The sequence below is a fragment of the Rousettus aegyptiacus genome, unplaced genomic scaffold (assembly GCF_014176215.1).
Source record: "Rousettus aegyptiacus isolate mRouAeg1 unplaced genomic scaffold, mRouAeg1.p scaffold_m13_p_10, whole genome shotgun sequence".
Classification (NCBI taxonomy): Eukaryota; Metazoa; Chordata; class Mammalia; order Chiroptera; family Pteropodidae; genus Rousettus; species Rousettus aegyptiacus.
The window spans coordinates 36,394,475-36,414,417 of record NW_023416285.1 but is presented as its reverse complement, the minus strand read 5'-3'; the positions used below and the strand labels follow the sequence as shown (position 1 = coordinate 36,414,417).

The window sequence follows — 19,943 nt, the reverse complement described above, 5'->3', positions numbered from 1 at the left end:
AAAACCTCTCTAGTGATCTATCAGTATTCATTAGCATCACATACTACTAAAATAGGAAGACATATCAGCTTAACAACAACAACAACAACAACAACAACAAGATGGAAAAATTTCTTGCATTCCAGAACCCTGGAGAGTTAGTCTATTATAGCATTTCAGGTGTCAAGGACGTAGGCTTTTGTCTTTTTTCTACACCGTATATGGTCTAAGATAGTTACTAGAGCTCCAGCACTGTGTCCATTTCAGTTGGAAAATAGAAAGGACACAAGAACAGTTGACACAAAGCACCCTGCTTACATCGAATTGGCCAGAATTAGTCACATTATCTTACCTTGCCTAAAAGGAACCTGTGGATTGTCTTTAACCTCAGTAGTGCTAACTTTTTACATTGTAATTAGTGAAGAAGAGGAGAAGAGCTACTGGGAAACAAATAGCAGTTACTGCCTTTATATAACTATTCATTTACTGATTTATTTTACACAAAGAAAAGACGTAAACAGTTAAAGAAGACCAATTTTTAAACAGAAAACATTAATAGTTTAGAAAACCAAGATTTAAAAAATATTACAAATATCACAATATCAACATAGTTGTAAATGAACATCAAACTTATAACTGATCTTCTGTGTATTCGAAGTGAAAAGGGATACCTAAATAATTCATTACATTACTTTTATTATTTTTTTTAAAAAAAGGCATTACTAAAGCAAAATGAATCTATCTAGGCTTTGAACAATTCAAAAATTTATCTCATGGTTTTAGGGGAAAACCGAATGTTATGGTGGACAATACTCCCATAATAAATGCAGTGATTGTATAAGGCTTTTACTTACTGTTTGAGTAAAAGCCAAAAGCAAAGTATTATTTTACAATTCAATGAAGGTTGTTTTATGAGTCCCTGAAGAAAAATCATCCAAGGATAAAAAGTTTGGGTATTCTGGCTTAGACTCAGGATTTTAACTTACCCAGAGGGCTGTGTAGACAATATACACTATGAATGGTTATATGTAAATATTATTACTGTTCCTGAAACATTTCTGAACAAGTTCAAGAAATTCGGGAATAAGTTATCTAATTTTTTGTAGTCTGCCAGCATATTTCAAACCCTTGAGCTCTCAATAATGGATGTTCTAAAAAGCAAAGGGACCAATTTGTTAATTATAACAGGACAATAATGCAAAAAGATAAAAGAGGTGGAAGCAGAAACCAATTTGCTGAATTTACTAAATTATTTAATTTACCCCCCAAAAAAGTGAATTTCTCATAGCAGTAGTAAAGAAGCTATATTTTGCAGTGAAATGTATTTATACCCAAATATCAAAATTACTCCCAGGAAACGCGATGTTACAAATTTTAGGTAAGTTATACATTCTTAGAATTTTTTGATCTTTTTAGAAAGTTTTGTGTAAATTATATCTGTTAAAATATTATTTTACATATATAGACAATAAATGCCTGAGGATAGATATAATAAATTTATGATTTCTTTAATATGATTTTATTACTGATGAATCTTAGATTGGTCCTGAGATGGCAAGCAAAATGACTTATGACCCCTAAAGTTTTGTAGTCACTTTTATCTAATTTTTGATATGGTAGAACAGTCGTGTGATGTATAACAATGTTTCAGTCAACAACGACCCACATATACAACAATTATTTCATAAAATTAAAATGTAGCTGAAAATTTTATATTGCCTACAAGTGATGTCACAGCCTTCGAAAATGTCCTAGCACAAGGCATTACACACAAATTTGTGGTGACACTGTTGTAAAAAACCTACTGAGCTGCCAGTAGTATAAAAGTAGAACACATACAATTACATACAGTACATAATACTTGATAATGATAATGATAATTAACAACTATGGTTTATATATTTACTATACTGTACTTTTTATCATGATTTTTGAGTCTATACTTTCTACTTATAAATAAGATAAAACTGTAGGCTGTGTTACATGGGCAGCAGCCTCATCTTTTTACCAAATTTCTTGATTGCACCATTTCCTTTCGGCGCATGATTTAATCTCATGTTGTTTTGTACAGTAACATGTTAAACGGGATTGTAGCCAAGAAGTAATATGCTATACCATATTGCTTAGTTGTGTAGTAGGCTCTACCATATACGTTTGTGTAAGTGCACTGCATGATCTTCACACAATGAGGAAATCACGCAATAACGCATTTCACAGAAAATATGCCTGTCGTTAAGAGGTACATGGCTATAATTTAATGAGAGATGACAAGAACTTGGGTGACTTAACATTGTTCAATAATATGATGCATAAATAATGCATAAGTTATATCTCTAAGTTAATCCTCTCAAAGTGCAGAAGCAATTTTTAGACTGTAAGCAAAACTCTTTGAAGAATTAATCTTTGCTTTTACAGAGCAATATAGATTGACATTAGGATTTCTCTTATTTTCCTGTAGGAAGAACCTTTTGTAATGGTCTCTGAAAATGTCTTGGGTAAGCCGAAGAAATACCAGGGCTTCTCCATTGATGTTTTAGATGCCTTATCTAACTACCTGGGTTTTAACTATGAAATTTATGTTGCACCGGATCACAAATACGGAAGCCCACAAGAAGATGGGACATGGAATGGCTTGGTAGGAGAACTAGTCTTTAAGGTAAGCATTTATTTATTTATCACATATCTAAATGTTAACTATAACCCCCTGAAAGCTAATTTTACATGAAATAAGTGCAAGACAAAGCATTAGGTGGTGGTATTGAATGCAAAAATCTTAGCCCATATTATTTTATGAACTTTGTGGAAAGAAAAATTAATATCAAACAAAAGTTCAATTTTAGAATATTTCCTATGATAAAAAAGTGTCTAGAACAAGGACTTACCTTTTCCAAACTTACGCTACACATATTTTGTCAGAGTATGGTATAAGATGGAGTTATGATGCAATTTATAAGACACAATTTATGTCATTGTTTTCTTTTAAAAATACAGTGTTATTTGCAATAAATAAGTACTTAAATGAAATCCTCATCACTTAGGAACTAATCATTTGCTTTTAGGATATAAATAAGGCAAATATATATTTTACTTATGTTTTTCTCCTTGTTCTTTCACTCTTGAAAGAGGTGCTTAAATTTCTCTATTTCTTAATCTCTATTTATGTCAGGTTTCTTCATTTTTTGGAAGCTCTTTTATTTGGTGCATACACATTTTAAACTGTTATGTCTTCCTAATGAATTAATGAATAGTCAGAATTAGGTCTATAATTTACTATTTGATTTATATGTGTCCCTTTTTTCCTCATTTCCTTTTCTTGCCTTCCTTTGGGTTAATTGAATGTTTTTAGCATTTGATTTTATTTCATCGTTTGGGCTTCTCGCTGTGTTTCTTGGTAGTTTTGTTTGTCTGCGGTTAGTCTAAAGATCATAATGTGAATTTTTATCACATTCTATCTAGATAAATATTATGCCATTTCACATTTGAAAAGTAATAAACTTATAGCAGTTTAATACAGTTTATACCCACCTTATCCTTTATGCTATTGTTGTCATATATTTATATTTTATGAACTCCACAGTAAAATGTCATAGTTTTTTATTTAATCAATCAATTGTCTTTCAAAGGTACAAAATGAAAAAGTACCTTATCTACTATTTCTGGGACTCCTTATTCCTTTCTACGTATCTGAGCTCCCATCTGGTATCATTTACTTCAACCTGAAGGACTGCCTTTAGAATGTCATGAAGTGAAATTTTACAAGTGGCATATACTCTCAACAACTTTTGTTTACCTAAAACATCTTTGTGTATCTTTATTTTTGAATAAAGTTAGTAGTATATGTCATACTCTGAGTTGACAGGTTTTTTTCTGGATATTTTTTGTTTGTATTTTCAATCTAGGACATTGCTTATTTTGATCAACATTTAACAAGAGCACTAAGAGTCTCAGAAGATAATCACTTAGAATTAAATATACTTTTCTTTAAAAATTGTCTAAGGAGTTAATTATGGATAAAATTATTGTTAATTATATTAATTATTATTACAATTAAATATTTATTATTATTTTTAATAATATCATTCCTAAAATCAAATCTGGTGATTTTAAAGTGAGAATAACTTTTTGTTTCAAAAATCAAAATATATTTGTCATTCAAGAATTTTTCTTTAAATAGTCAATCTTTGAAAATAGAGACACAATCGACTTAAAATATTATATTAGTTTCAAGTATAGAACATACTAATTTGATATATGCATATGGTGGAAAATGATCACTACAATAAGTCTACTTAACATCCATCACCACACATAATTTTTTTTGTTTATCACTTTAAAGATACCATTTTATTATCTTTTTTCAAATATTGTTTCTGATAAGAAGTTGGCTATTCTTTATACCTTTGTTCCTTTTTTTAAAGTGTAGGGACAGCCCTTTTTTTTTTACAATTGTCTTTTCATTTTTGATGTTTTGATGTTTAACTATAATGTATATTTCTTAGTAGTTGTTTTTTTGTTTGTTTGTTTTTGTTTTGTTTTGTTTTTTGCATTCATCCTGCCAGGAGGGGAGTGAGCTTCTCAGATACATTTTATAAAATCCAATAAATGTTGATAATTCTACAGGTATTTTTTCCACTCTCTACCCTTTCTCCTCTCAACTTGAAGCTCAGAAAATATTCAAATTAGACCTCTTAATGTCTCTAAGTCACTGCAATTACTATTTTTCAAAATAAATATCTTGTTTATTTTTTAAAATATTTTTTTTACTCTCTGACCTTTAAATTAGATAATTTATCTTGATCTGCTTTCAGGTTTATTGATTCTTTCTTTGCCATCTCCAATTTTCTGTTAAATCCATTCGGTAACATTTTTATTATAAATAGCTTTTTTTTCTGTTCTACAATTTTAATTAAAAGTAATAATTTCCTTTGCTCTGTTAAGATTCCCCAACTTTATAGTCATTATGACCTACTTTTCTTATAAGTCCTTGATCATATTTATAATAGCTTCTTTAAAGTCCTTGTCTGCTACAATTTTAACATCTCTGCCATCTCAGGATAAATTTATGACTGCTTTTTCTATTAATCATAGATCATATTTGATTGGAACTGAACATTATGGTTGATCCATTGTTGAGACTTGAGATGATGTTTCTGAAATTGTATACTTCAAATAGGACTGAATTTTGTTTCATCAGACTGAAATTAGTATCTGTTTTTCTGAACTTGTGAGTTTTAGTTTTTGACATTGTTAAGGCAGATCTTTTTTATTTTACCTTAGTTCTAGAGTAAATCTCTTGGTGTTGGCAATCCCTTTATTCCTAAACATAGCCTTCTGGAGTTTCTGTGGAAAGGCTATGGTTCTCACTAAACCTTTATGATTTAGAGGATCTCAAAATTCAATCTCTATCTCCTCTGTCATAAACAGCAACTGTAATCTTTTGCACAGCTTTTTTAGCCTTATGGATGTGCTTTCTGCTGATATATATATATATATATATATATATATATATATATATATATATATATATATTTAGAGTCATCTTATGCATGTACAGTTTAGTTGTCAGCCAAGACTTTAAGGGTAGTTTATACACAGATATGGGAGCTCGTTTCTTCATAGATCCTTCTTTCTGTGATTTCTCTTTTGATTTGTGGCCACCCTAGCTGCTTCGAACTCTATCCTCTAACATGTTAATCTAATAAGAGTCTAACTTTCTGTTTGAGCTCTAGCCACCCCCCCATTACCTAAACTGAGGTGGATCTTCATTGAATAAGCCATATAAAATTGGATCTCATTCCATACAGTTACCATTATTCAAGGTTTAAATACCCTACAGTTTTTACCTGCCTTTTGTTAATCTCCGGATCTTTTAATGCTTTTTTTGGGGGGGAGGGGGTGTATTTTTATTTTATTTTTTTATTTTTCAATTACAGTTAACATTCAATGTTTTATTTTAATTTCAGGTATACATCATAGTGGCTAGATATTTATAGAATACATGAGGTGGTCCCCTGATTAGTCTAGTACTCACATGGTAGTACATATAGATATGACAATATTGTCGACCGTATTCCCTATGCTGTATTTTGTAACTACCAATTTGTACTTCTTCATTCTTTCATCTTTTTCACCCAGCCCACCCGCCATCCTTCCCTCCACCTGGCAATCATTAATTTGTTCTCTGTATCTATGAGACTGTTTTATTTGTTCTTTTATTTCGTTCCTTAGATTTCATATATAAGTGAGGTCATATGGTATCTGTCTTTCTCTATCTGACTCATTTTACTTTGTATAATACTTTTTAGGTCCATTCATGTTGTTACAAATGCTAAGATTTCAATTTTTTCATGGCTGAGTAATATTCCTGTGTGTGTGTGTGTGTGTGTGTGTGTGTCTGTGTGTTTGTCCAGTCGTCATTGATGGGTACTTAGGTTGCTTCCATATCTTGGCTATTGTAAATACTGCTGCACTGAACATAAAGATGCATATATCTTCTTGAGTTAGCATTTTGGTTTTCTTCAGATACATTCCTGAAAGTGCAATTGCTGGATCATAAAGTAGTTCTATTTTTAATTTTTTGAGGAACCGCCAAACTATTTTCCATAGTTGCTAAACCAATTGTAATCTCACCAACAGTGCACCAGGGTTCTCTTTTCTCCAAATCCTCACCAACACTTGCAGATTTTCGATTTATTGATAATAGCCTTTCTGGCTGGCTATTATCTCATTGTGGTTTTAATTTACATTTTTCTGATGATTAATTTTGTCGAGCATCTTTTCATATGTCTATTGGCATCTGTCTTCTTTGGAGAAATGTCTATTCATAGACTTTTCAATTAAAAAAATTTTATCTAGAATTTACAATTGTTATTCTTTTTTGGGTTAATCCAATAAAAACGATTTCATTATTGCCAGAACTGGAATTATTTCTGAAATGATTAAATTATTCAGAATAACAAAGGATCCGACCAATTGTTTCCAAAAAATGGAAGAGAGGAACAATCAAAAGGTTTTAAGATAGTGGTAAGGAAAACAACAAAGCTGTTTTTATATTCTATAACCATTTACTGTGTTCAATTTATTTTATGAACCAATTATATATGGAATTTTATTTGAAAATTAGTAATATCAGTATTTTTAACAAAAAGGGAAAGATCGATCCTCATCTCTCTTATTAAAGTAATGATAATTTATCTTATATTTCTTTATTATAAACCCACAAACCCAGTGTTCTGCATTTGTATTTCTGAGGGGTTCTCTCAGATTGAGACACAGATAAACAATTACTGTAAAATAAGGGTAAAAAAGGGCATTATACAAATTTGTCCTACAGAATTAGTGAGTAAAATCTTTAGGAGTTATTATGCTGACAGACTTTACTTGCTAAATGTACATTATCATGAAAAACATTAGAATTAGTCTAATTTTGGTACTGTTTTTAATTTTATGTGTTTGCTCTAGTTAGTTAAATTTTTGAGACTTGCTTCCTCACCTATGAAGTAAAGAGTACAAGTATGTTAATGAAAAGATCACTTTCAACTATAATTTTGTTAACATTTTAAGTATTTATTACTTATAAACATTTTAACCCCAGATGAGATTTCTCACTGGAGCTCCAAGTTTGGATGATTATTCTGCGGTGATTTCTAAGGGTGGCAATAAATCTTCAGAGTTAGGTTGATCCTATTAAAGGGCCTTCACATTAAAACTAAATGCCAGGGATTCAGTACATACATAAATTTCAGAGAGAAAAATACAGCCAGAGAGAGCAAATGATCACACACACACATACACACACACACACACAGACACACACACACACACACACACAAAGTCTATTTAAAAACTAAAAATATAGCAGTAACAGTCTCCATTTCTTATTTGTCTTACTACTTTTATAACTTTCTGCAATTGATTAGTATTAACATGTTAGAAAGGAATGTAGTGGTATGAGAAAGAGAAAAAAAAACCTGTGCATAATTTGAAGCAGGAAAAAAAAATAATTTATTACATAACCACACAAACAGTAGTATGTTGTTCTCCGTAAACAATCTATTTGATTGCTTTTCATTTGCATATAAAAACATGTATTTATTGTATGCTAATTTAAAGTCCAGCAGGTTGTTTTACAAAGTAAAAATTCAGGCTTAAAGAAGCTAACTGACGAATGTATGATTTTTTGACAGAAAAACTATAAAGGCATTGATTGCAACTAGATTTTTATTTTATTCAAGAAGATACTTATCCATTCTAACTAGGCTTTGAGAAATATTTATTGAGCACGGAGAGGAGGATAAGCCTACATAAGAGTTTATTGGAGCAGGCAGAGAAATAAAAGGAAAATTGAGAGAATGTGGTATCATGAAATCCAAAGAAAGATAACATTTTAAGAAGAAAAGGGCAGTCCACATTACAGAACAACTGCCAACGTGTTGGGGTACATAACATTTTCCTTAACTATGCTGACTATTATCAATAGAAATATAAGTTCTAATTTCCAACAATTAAAAATGTCTCTTTAATTGTACAAATAATAATGCAATGAAGTATAAAGTAATTTAGGTAGTCCAACAAGATTCATTATATTAAAACTCTTACCAGCTTATTTACCCCTGTAAAGCAAAAAACACTATTGAAATGGTTTAATAATGTTATGACAGAGCTCCAGAAAAATGAACTTATTATTATTACATATTTTTATTAGAGTAGACATTTTTTATGAATCTCAGTATAGTTTAAATAATAGTAAATATTGCCATTGAATACCTCTATCCATGACAATGAGACATCTATAATTAACAAGTTTAATTGTCTATCTTCCTAAGGAGAAACCCAAACTAAAAGAATATTTCTCAGAATCTTTGTCATGGTGATTATGGGCAGACCATCATCTTAAAAAGAGTCCAAGAGGAAGCATGGAAAATTTCTGAGTTCATATGATTATTCCACAGTGATTTCTAAGGGTGGCAATAGGGGTGCAGATTTCAGTTGATCTCATGTTAAAGGGCCTTCACATTAAAATTAAATGGGGTTCAGTACATACATAATTTTCAGAGAGGAAAATACAGCCAGAGAGTTGTGTATGTGTGTGTGTGTGTACACACATATATACACATATATACATATATAGAAAGACTATTTAAAAACTAAAAATGTATTAAAGTCTCCTCCATTTCTTATCTACCACACTACTTTTATAACTTTTTGCAATTAATATACTCTTAAAATTTATGAGAACACAGATCTAGCCAAAAGATGTTTCAATGTGAAATAGATAAATGAGAGATATGTTCTGCTCAGTACAGGAACAATTGTTAAGGATGAGTTAATGTGACTGCTAAATTATTTTCTCCTGGTTCAAAAAGGAAGAGCAGAAATGAGAATACCACAGAGAACTTTATAGTAGAAATAAAAAATATATCAAGTTTAGTATCAAAGCACAAAAAATTAAAAAAAAAAAACAAAGAAAGAAAATGATGAGTTAGACGGCTGGATGTTGTATTATTTAGTTCCTTCTTTGATAGCATTCTTTAAAGTCAGCAGCTTTCAAAGTGGGGTAGTCATACCTTAGGTGTATTAAAAGATTTTTAAGGGACAAATCAATACAGGTAGCTTGATAGGAAATAAATTTCTATATTCTCAGTTCTTATAAGTAATCTTTCCTAAAAATGATCTGCCTGAAAACATGACCCTGGTGTTTCTTATTTCCCTCATCTCTTATGCAATCAACTTTCTTTTACTTTATAAAATAAGGGCATCTCTTTTGTTCATGCAAAATCTTTTTATCACATGTGTCTCTGGGTGCAAATATTCTCTGAAACACCAAACTAAGGTACAATGGAAACTCTGATATTGCTACAATTCTCTTATAAGTCATCTGGTTTCATGTAAAAAATATAACAAACAAAAGTAAAAAAAGAACCTAATTTATTTTTCAAATGCTAAATCATTAAAACGATTTTTTTTTTGGTGATAGATCACAGTGATTTTCTATGTGTAGCATGGAAAACTTACAATGAACTGAGTGACATCGCTAAAATAAACAAATGTTTGTTTTTAGTTTGCATAAGGTAGCAGTTAGCTTCAAGATTATATTAGACGTGTATACTTTTTCATTTTATAGAAATAATGTTCATATAAATGAATAGATAAAAATGGATTTTTTTTTAATCACCTGCATTGGGTAACACATTTTTCCTCATTTATTTATATATATTTAACATGAAGTTCAGCAATTCTTTAGTTTTAAAAGGTAAATATGTTTCTATCATAGATATTATAATTCATCAATGCATTCAACACAGAAAATGCATATTTATAAATATTTGTAAACATATACCAGTTAATGCCATGGTCAACGCACTATGGAGGAATACAAATGTGAAAAAGGTAAGGACATCAGTAACAAACTCATTTCATTGATGATCTCTATGTGCTATGCACTATGTTAGGCACTGGAGACACAAAATAAATAAAACATGGTTCTTACCCTTAAGAACCTCTTAACTTAATGGGAAACACAGACATCGAACAAGTTAATTAAGGTACAATGCAGAAAGTGCAGTGTTAGAAGCATGAATAGAACACTATGAAAGCCATGGGGGCAAAGTAAGGGTAAACCTCCTAAAGGAGAAACTATGTATAGAGATGACAGAATAGCAAGTAGTAATCACTTCTGAAATCGACAGGAAGCAAAGGATGTCTACTGACAGACAAAGAGCTGACGCACTGGCAGAAAAGTAAGAGATAGCATGGAAAGAAGGCCAAGATTTGGAAGGTCTTTGTAGCAGTACGAGCAAGAAGTGACGAGACTGTGTCCTAGGTACCAGTTGCATGAATAGGGTGAAAAATACAGAATTAAAGACATAAAATAGATAAGATTACCAGAATGTATTGACTAAGGTGAAAGGAAGGGCAGAATCAAGAATAATTCAGAGGTTCATAGTATGAATAAATAAGAGGATAGTATGTAACTAATTGAGAAAAAGATTGCTAAAAATGATTTAGAGAAGGAGGGATGAGGTTAGTTTAGAGTAGGATGAGTTGAATGTTCACAGATATATAGGACTCTGAAGTTCACTGAACAGGCTCAGTAAGAGGCTTATAGTTGAGAGGTATCAGCCTAGGAGTGGTTGTTGATAGCATCAAAGTAAATGAGATTGCCAGATAGAAAATATACAGTAAGAAGAGGCCCATTTTAGGATGAGGCCCTAAGAAAGACACCATTTAAAAAATGACAGAAGAGTTTATGAAGAAAAAACAATTGCAGATAACTAAGTCAGAGAAGCATGACCAAACAAACCATGGAAGAAGAGGTCAGTTAGGCTAAGTTATTAAAAATAAGCTGTGACTAGCGATGTCAAAAATATCTAAGTCATAAGGACTGTCAAAGATTGACACTAGGTTGGCAAAGATTACAGAAAAACTTGGAGGTGAATAGGTGAAAGTAACATTCTTTAACATAACATGCATATATTTATCTTTCAGAAAGTTTGGATAGGAGGAGAAAAGAGAAAGATAATAGTTGGAAAGGTCATTGGTTTTGTTGGAGTTTTTGTTATTTTGTTTGTTTTTTGATTAAGAGAAACATAATTAAAAACTAAGAAAAGAAAATAAAGGAGAATTTAATATAAGAAAAGAAAGTTAATATGTGACGGATAAAGATCCCAGAGAAGATAGAATAAACTTTAGGTTGAGAATTGATTTTGATGGGGTAAAGACGTTTTTTTGCTACTTAAAAAAAAAAAAAATGCGAAAATATATCCGATAATCCTTAAATCTATAGGCAAGAGGTTGGGAAGTTGAGGGAAATCATATCTCATTGCTTCAAATTTCTTAATAAAAATAGGAGATGAAATCTGTTGACAGTAATGGGTACAAGTATTATGCAATAGTCTGCAGGCGCTTGGGAGACATATATTGAGGGAAGTGATAGTGACAGCTAAATCAAAATATATAAGGGATGGATTATTGGTGCTGAGGACTGAGCCGAAGTTTATGGAAGACTGCCACTTTTCATTGCTACTACACAACAGTGTCACTTTCTAGCTGAGAATAAATGCCCAGTGTAAAGGCAGAAAAGATTAAAACATCCATGTCAATTTTGAGATATGGCGAATAAATTTGGCAAGGAAATTAAGTGAGGTCAAAGAAAAGCTAAAATGTTCAAGGAAGCATGGTCACGACTAGGGAGATAGATCTGGTTAAAATTTTGGAAAAATTAATCACAATGTCAGTATGAGGTTGAAAAAGAAGCGAAATATAAAAGATATGAAAGATCTAGTAGGATGGAAAGAGGTAACCAGAGACTGAAATGTAGAAGTTGACCCTGTGGGTCATAACAGAGTATTAGGGGAGACAAAAGGAATTGGAGTTTAATATGGCCCAAAATACAGCAAGAGAAGGAGAGATGAATAGGTGAAGCACAAGGGAGTTTTAGAGTCATGAAACTTTTAAGTATGGTTAATATAATGATGGATACATAACATTACGCATTTGCCAAAACCCAGAGAAAAAATAAACCCTAATGTAAACTATTCACTTTAGTTAATAATAATGTATCAATAGTGGTTCATCAGTTATAACAAATGTACCAAACGAATGCAAGATGTTAATAACAAGGAAAACTGTCCTGGGGTGGGGGGTGGGATGTGGGGTGGCATGCCAGGGGCGGGGAAAGGTATATGGGAATTTCTTGTACTTTATGTTCAAGTTTTCTGTAAACCTGAGCGTAAAACTGCTAAAAAATAAAGTCTATTTTTTTAAATGTCTGACAATGATTGTTGTAAGAGATATCTACATTGATACTGAAATCTATTAGGTTGGTAGGTTTCGGAGTGAAAAGGAATATTTGCCAAGTCTCAAAATTTTCAGTGCATGAGAAGAAAATATTGTGGAGTCTGTCTAGTGGAGGCGATAAGAAAAGTACTCCTAAGAAAGAACACATAACCAAACAAAACAGTTGTCACAGGCATAGAATCTCACCAGTAAAGAACAGAAATAGGTTCCTTGCATATTTGGGAAAAAAAGGCCGAACTTCATGTTCTCTAGTGAATTCCGAAAGTGATGGAAATGAATTTTCACCCCATGGAAACTCAAGGGAATGTTTTTTGCTCAAGGTGTCCTGAAGCTCTTGATCTTCTCTGGCCCTCTGTTCAGCCCATTCCCACTCTATGATCGTACACATGGGTAATGTGTTACTGCTACAGAAGATGGTGGCACTGGCTGACTGAGTTCACATCTATACCGTAGCACCTAATGTCATCAATAGAGCCTTCACTGATTCTCCAGTATTCTTTAATTCATTAAATACTGATTCTTTATTTTAATCACCGTAATGGCTATTTCATATCTTTTCCATACTTTTCAAGCTTCCATTTTTACTCCCACTCTCAATACTTGACATCCTTCTCATTTTTAGTTGTTAAAGCTCGTGATTCACTGCAAAGACTACGAGAGTGTGAGTTCCTTGTTTTCTTACTCTTTAACCTCAAAAATCTTTCCACTTATTCTCTCATCTTTAAAGGCCACACGAATGATTTAGATTAAAACAACATTAATTGTGTTTACTGGTAACACATTTACTAGCCATCTGAACCTAAGAGCTTTAACCTCTTTGAGTTGCAATGATCACATTCATGGAATTAAGTTGTTTTGAAGATTAAATGAGAAAATGATTTCAGGAGTTGCAGGAAAGGCAAATAGGCCTCTTCTTGTCTACTGACTTATAGACTGGTAAAATCTTCCTCAGATTCTATGTTAAAAAAAAAAATGAGTTCAACATTTATTTTGAAGGCAGACCTACAGAATTTGCTGACAGATTAGATGGAGAAGAGCAAAGGAAAAGAGCAAAGCCAATGACATCTCACTCAAGGCTTTATAGCTTATATTTTCAGCCACGGAAGCAGAAAAAGACTTTCTTTTTTCCCCTGGCTCCACTCACTACTTTACTTGTAGCCATGGTTATCTCTTGCCTGTTTTACAGCTATGGATTTCAATTAGTCTCTCTCTTTCCATTCCTGACTGCCTTCAATATATTTTTAATATAGCAACAGAATAATCTAGTCACTCTTTTGCTGAAAGCCATTTAATACCTTTTTTATCCAACTCAGTAAAAACCATCCTTAAAGTTATCTACATATTCTGTCCTACTAACTCCCTTCATGACTTCTTCTATCTCTCCTTCACTCAGGTTGCTCCAAGCCCACAGCCCTCCTCACTTTTCCTCATACTTGCTGAACTTGGCCTTTTGTACTTCCTGGACCATCTTCCTACAATGCTCTTCCCCCATATCTCTCCCTCTACCTCATTTTTCTCCCAGTCTCTGCTGAAAAGTTATTAAAGAGCCTTCCATAGCCACCCTATTTGAACAACTTCTACCCTCTGCACTGTTTTATTGGGGTTTTTTTTGTAACACAAAGCACCATCTTGCTATGTACTTACTTGTTCATCTATCTTCTCCTGCTAAAATGTAAGCCTAGTTGGGGCAAAGATTTTATACATTTGATTTACCACTGAAACCTCAGTATTTAGAAAATATTTTAACACCAAAGAATGCATAGCAATCAAATGATTTTTAAGACGTATATTAGATAATAACACTCCTCTAATCAAAACTTTTCAGTGGTGTCTTATTGTTTTTTAATAAAATCAATCAAGTTTAGCCTTATCTTAAATAAGTTTCCATCTTTATTGCAAGGCTAATCTTTGGGTTTTTGCTCCTATCATTTTAAGTTTTTTAGACCATTGATTATATAGCTAACTGTGTTCACTCAGTCCCACTTCACTACAATTGAATTGAGAATGAGACTATTTACTAGCGTAGATAAAAGTAAGGAGGGAAATATCTGGGTGGAGAATGGGGAGCGTGGAATCAAAATTAATATTTTAGAAATGAATAATAATAGTAACTAACATTTTAAAATAGCCAAGTGCTCTTCCAAAGCTTTATGGGTACTGACTCCTTAAATCCTCATAACGATTATATGAAATAGGTACAATTATTATTCCCATTACATAGATAAGAAAACCTAACCACAGAAGTTTAAGTAACTTGCTCAAGGTCACATAGCTAATAAGTTAAGAACCAGGATATGAGCTTAAGTTGTTTGACGTCAGAGCCCATCTACGAATATACCCCTTGGAGCTATCCATACAGATAATAAAATAAGTAATTTGATATACGAGTCAGTTCAGGTAAGGAATCTATGATGAAGAGATACATCTGAAAATAACCAGCATACAATGAAATTTGAATTGCTCCCTCTTTCTTCTTTTTAAATTCTTTTTCTCTTATATCTCAATCTCTTTCACATTCTTGCTTCTTCCTCGCTGTTTAAAAACAGGCCCAAGTATTCTCTGTCTTAAAAATAATCTTCCCATACTTTCTAAGTTTTTGGTTGCAAATGACAATCCAATTAAAGTGAAAAGATAATTTAGTGGATCGCGACTATCCCAGGATGAGGTCCAGGCTCATTTCTTCAGGCCTACACATTACTCTCTTCATCTCAGCCCCGCTTTTCATGGTGTCATCCCAGTTCTTAGGTAGGCTCTCCTTTTGTGTCAGCAAAGTGACTTTCAGCAAGTCCAGTCGTAGATTTCTTATCTATTTTGATATAAACAGATTCTCTTTTACCAATGATTCCGACAAAGAGCCTCAGTTTTATGCATAGCTTTAGTGCTGAGATAGCCGGGAGGGGCAGTGCTGTCGATGCTAAGCCTGCACCAGGTGCCCACCTTGAACACTGAGGGTGGGAGTAGCTCGATGTAAAGTACTTGAAATAAGCTTAAGGGAAATGCCGATTCCCCAAGAAAATCAGGATGCTGTTATCAGAAGATGGGGAGAATGGATATCAGACAGGCAAGACAAAAGATACCTTTCAAAGGCTTAAAAATAATGATATAAATTACATGGATACTGAAAAATAGTTACAGGTACACAAAAATTTAAATCATCAGCAAATCAAAAACTCAAATAATTAAATTACAAAAATAGGCTGGAAAATATTTGCAAAAGTATGACGAATTATTAACATCACTGCTTCATCGCTACATGAAGAGGTCATAAAATCCATAACAAAATACTAAGATCCCAGCGGATAAATATATAAAAGATATGAACTTAGAGTCTCAAAAGAGGAAAGTGATAGAGAATATAAATGTAAAAGGAAATCTATTATAATGAAGTAAGGCAATTAATAAGGCAAAAAAATAAAGTATGTATATGAAATATGAATGGTTAGTGGTTTTATAAAGAGAAAGCTACAACCCTTGTTATATAGCTTGGAACTATTGTATATGCTGTGTTTTATAATAAAGCCTGAACATCACTAGAATTAGAAGCACATATTTCGGTCAGCAATATATTTGACAGCACTGACAATTAACACAAGTACCAAAGGAAATTAAAAAAACATAGTTTGAAACTGACCAAATAATAAGTATTAGCACTTATGTAGAGCTTACCATTGCTAATACAATTCTATATACTCTGCATTTATTAGCTCTCAGTACTCACAACATCTCTATGAGGAAAGTACTACTATTATCTCAATATTGCAGATGATAAAATAGAGAGAGGTAATGGAACTTGCCCATGGTTACTTAAAGTTGTGGCGAATTCATGATTCAAACCTAGGCAGTTTGGATCCAGAGTCCAAGTGCTTAGTTAATCTTACAAGTTTATAGAAGGGAGCAGAGTTACAGTGTAAGTTTAGTTTGAAAATCACTTTAAAAAACCAGGTCACATGATAGTGAGGAAACTATTACTCAAACAGTTCAGCCAAGGTTTTTAAGACCTGTGCATTCAAAGAAGGTTACAATGGATTTCAGATGGGTAAGAGTAGAAGACAAAAATAAGATTACCTAGAGAAGGATTTGGGGAATGCCTAAAATATTTGCATCTCTGAACCTCTCGGAAAAAAAAAAAAAAATCTCAATTCTTTCTTAAAAACCTGTCTCTTCTCTCCTTTTTTAAGAAAAATTAAAATACCTAAGAAAGGCATGCATTATTTTCTACAGTCTGTGTCTCACTTCCCATTTACATTTCTCATCACACTCCATGCAGATCTCATTTAGCTTCAGTCTGTCTTGGCTGTTCCTACTTCATCCTCTTAAGTTTTCAACCCCAGCTAAACTTACGCTTTGTCCATAAGGCTTTTAAACTATTTCTATCTCCAGGTAATCTTATCTCCTTAGTATATCTATTGTACTTCTTTCCAAACTGTTCTTTTGGAATATGAGATAGATATATAGGTATAGGTATAAGTATAGGTATAGATATAGATCTATAGATATAGATTATATAGATATAGATACAGATAGATATAGATAGTTGATGATAGATAGATAGAGATATAGATGATATAGATATAGGTATTGATAGAGATAGAGACAGAGATAGAGATAGAGATAGAAATAGATATAAATATAGATAAGTATAGATATAGATGATAGATATATAGATAGATATAGATGATATAGATATAGATGATATAGATATAGATAGATATAGATATAGATATAGATATAGATATAGATATAGATATAGATATATACCTTTCCTTTGCATGGTCTCTCTTTTGGAAACCAGAAGGCTGAAGTTGTGTTTACTTTGTATGCCAAGCAGAAAGCCCTATCACTACATGTTTTTGAGTGTATGCAACATTCTGGGCACGGTGCCCAGCATCATAAATTCAAAGAAATGGAAGACATTGTTCTTGCTTCAAAGATCTCATAGTGTACAGGGAAGACAAATGTGTAAATAAATAATTAAAACACAGCGCTATAAATGCCATAGGGTAATACATACAGAATGCCATGGCAACCCAGAGGCGGGGTGGCAGCCTCTGCCTGGAGAGTTTAAAAGATTTCACAAAAAGGGAGAAATGTGAGCTAGGTCTTGAAGATGAGTAGGAGTATGAGAGGCAACAATAGTGATAATTATAAAAGCATGTTTGCTATGCTAAAGGATTTGGACTTTATCATTTAGGCAGTGAAAATTATAAAAGATTTTTACATAAGAAAAATGAGATTTAATTTTTTTTTTTAAAGAAGATAGCTGAGAAAGGGCCAAGCAAGGATGCACTGGAGTGAAGAAGGTAAAAGACAAATGGCCTTTTCAACAATCTAGAGAGTATTAAAGGAGTGTCTAAACCTAAACAACAGCAATAGGAGATGAACAAAAAGAATGATTTTGAGACAATAATATTCTACAAAATAATTACTAGAATTTGACAATTTGGAGGAGAAGAGAAAGGAGGTGTTGAGACTCAGTGAGAAATTTAGCAGAGGAAAATGAGCAGATGGACACTCAATGATAAAAATAGGGAATAAAGATAGGGAGCAGATTGGAAAAGGGCGACAGAGATAGAGTTTGGCTGTTGACATTTTGATTTTGTGGTTACTGAAGAATATCCTAATGGAACTATCTAGAAACAATTAGTAAATGTGCATCTGGAACCCATGCTCCAACCCACGGCTGGAAAATAAAGTTTAAGAAATACAGGTATTCCTCTCACCTCCATTATAAAAGCTGAATGGAGAATGTTGGATTACATGAACATCATGCCCAGAATAGTTATTTAAAGCCCTAAGTTATTGCACTTGAGCCTGAATAGGAGGACTGGCATTGTTACTTTTGCTGCTAGGAGAGACAAAAAAAGCTACAGGGAAGAGAGAGCTCACTTTGGAAGAAGGATTTGGACCGGGACCTGAGAATGTGGTGAGTTGCCCCATTTCCCATCCGCACTGGAAAAGGAGGATACCAAGGGCAGTTGGGGAGGCATCAGTCATAAAGATAGGCTCATGGAGATGAGCCTGTCTGTGCCATCATAAGTTTCAGGAAGCATAGTGTTTATTACCATTCTCATCTCCACTTCCTAAGAAGTCAAGTTTGGGATGATTGCCTTGGTATTCTTTGGTAGAGGCAGAGATAATTAGCTAGGCCAAAGACCAGAAGCTAATTCTTGACCAAGCCACCACTGGGATGAAGGGAAGCCTGGGTATGAGGAGCAGGCTTCCCTTTTATTTTTCCATTATTGCAAACCAGCCTTGAAAATATCTGTAGCCATCAATAAAATTTCACTCACCAAAGAATTCCTCCTCACACATGCACTGCCCAGTGATAAATGCTTACAAGCCTTGTGAAATGAAAAGGTAGCTTTGCAAAGGGAGTCAGGATAAAAATGTGTGAAGAGAAAAAAAGCCTTTATAGCCACTTTAAATTGGACAGTGACTAAGATTTTAATTTTTAAATTAGACTAAACAAGTATTAATGGACCGATTGAGTTTCCCAGAGTATGTCAGCTATTGTCAGGCAAGAAGTTCAAAAAGTACATGTGGTCATAAGAATGCATGTTTGTATGTCTGAATGGTGAGTATTCAAAAACAATCCACTGGATATAAATATAGTATGGAGCTGGAGCATAGATGTAGAGGACCACACAATCTGTGTTGATGGAAGTAGAAGAGAAAAAAAATGATGAAAAATATTTGTCGTTGATAAGGAAAGATTTTAACACTGATGAAGGAGAAGGATAAAAAGACATCTGTGAAAGGAAATAAATTATGTAGATGTAAATTGCTTCGTGAATGGTAGTAGGAGCAATTTTCTAAATTTGCAGGTGATATTTAATTGGCAGACATTGCAAACAGTGGGAGCAATTCAATCAGATAAAAGACTTGAATCATTAAGTACTTGGTCTAATAGACAGCAAGCTCAGGTAAGTGGTGAATAATAAGTCTTGAATCAAAGCTAAAGAACAGAGAGTATTTGCCAAAGGGAATGATGCTGTCCAAGAAGGGCTCTTAGATTTAAAGAAAACTTATAGAAAAGGACAAATAAAGTCAGTAAAACATGTGTAGAATTAAAAAGATGTGGTGGGTTATAGTATATAAATTAACCAACTACTGCATCAGTCAAAGCCAAGGTGATATAAAGACTTGTGCTATGATGAGAAAATCTC

General features: G+C 32.8%; 1 protein-coding gene across 3 annotated transcripts in view; it reads left to right on the top strand.

The window, feature by feature from the left end:
- Positions 1 to 19,943, top strand: part of GRID2 (glutamate ionotropic receptor delta type subunit 2) — a 1,244,053-nt gene that overhangs the window by 918,507 nt on the left and 305,603 nt on the right. For all 3 annotated transcript variants that reach the window (XM_036227700.1, XM_036227697.1, XM_036227699.1), the window contains exon 10: positions 2,438 to 2,635. In XM_036227700.1, the coding sequence (XP_036083593.1) occupies positions 2,438 to 2,635 (198 nt within the window). The remainder of the gene's footprint in view (positions 1 to 2,437; positions 2,636 to 19,943) is intronic.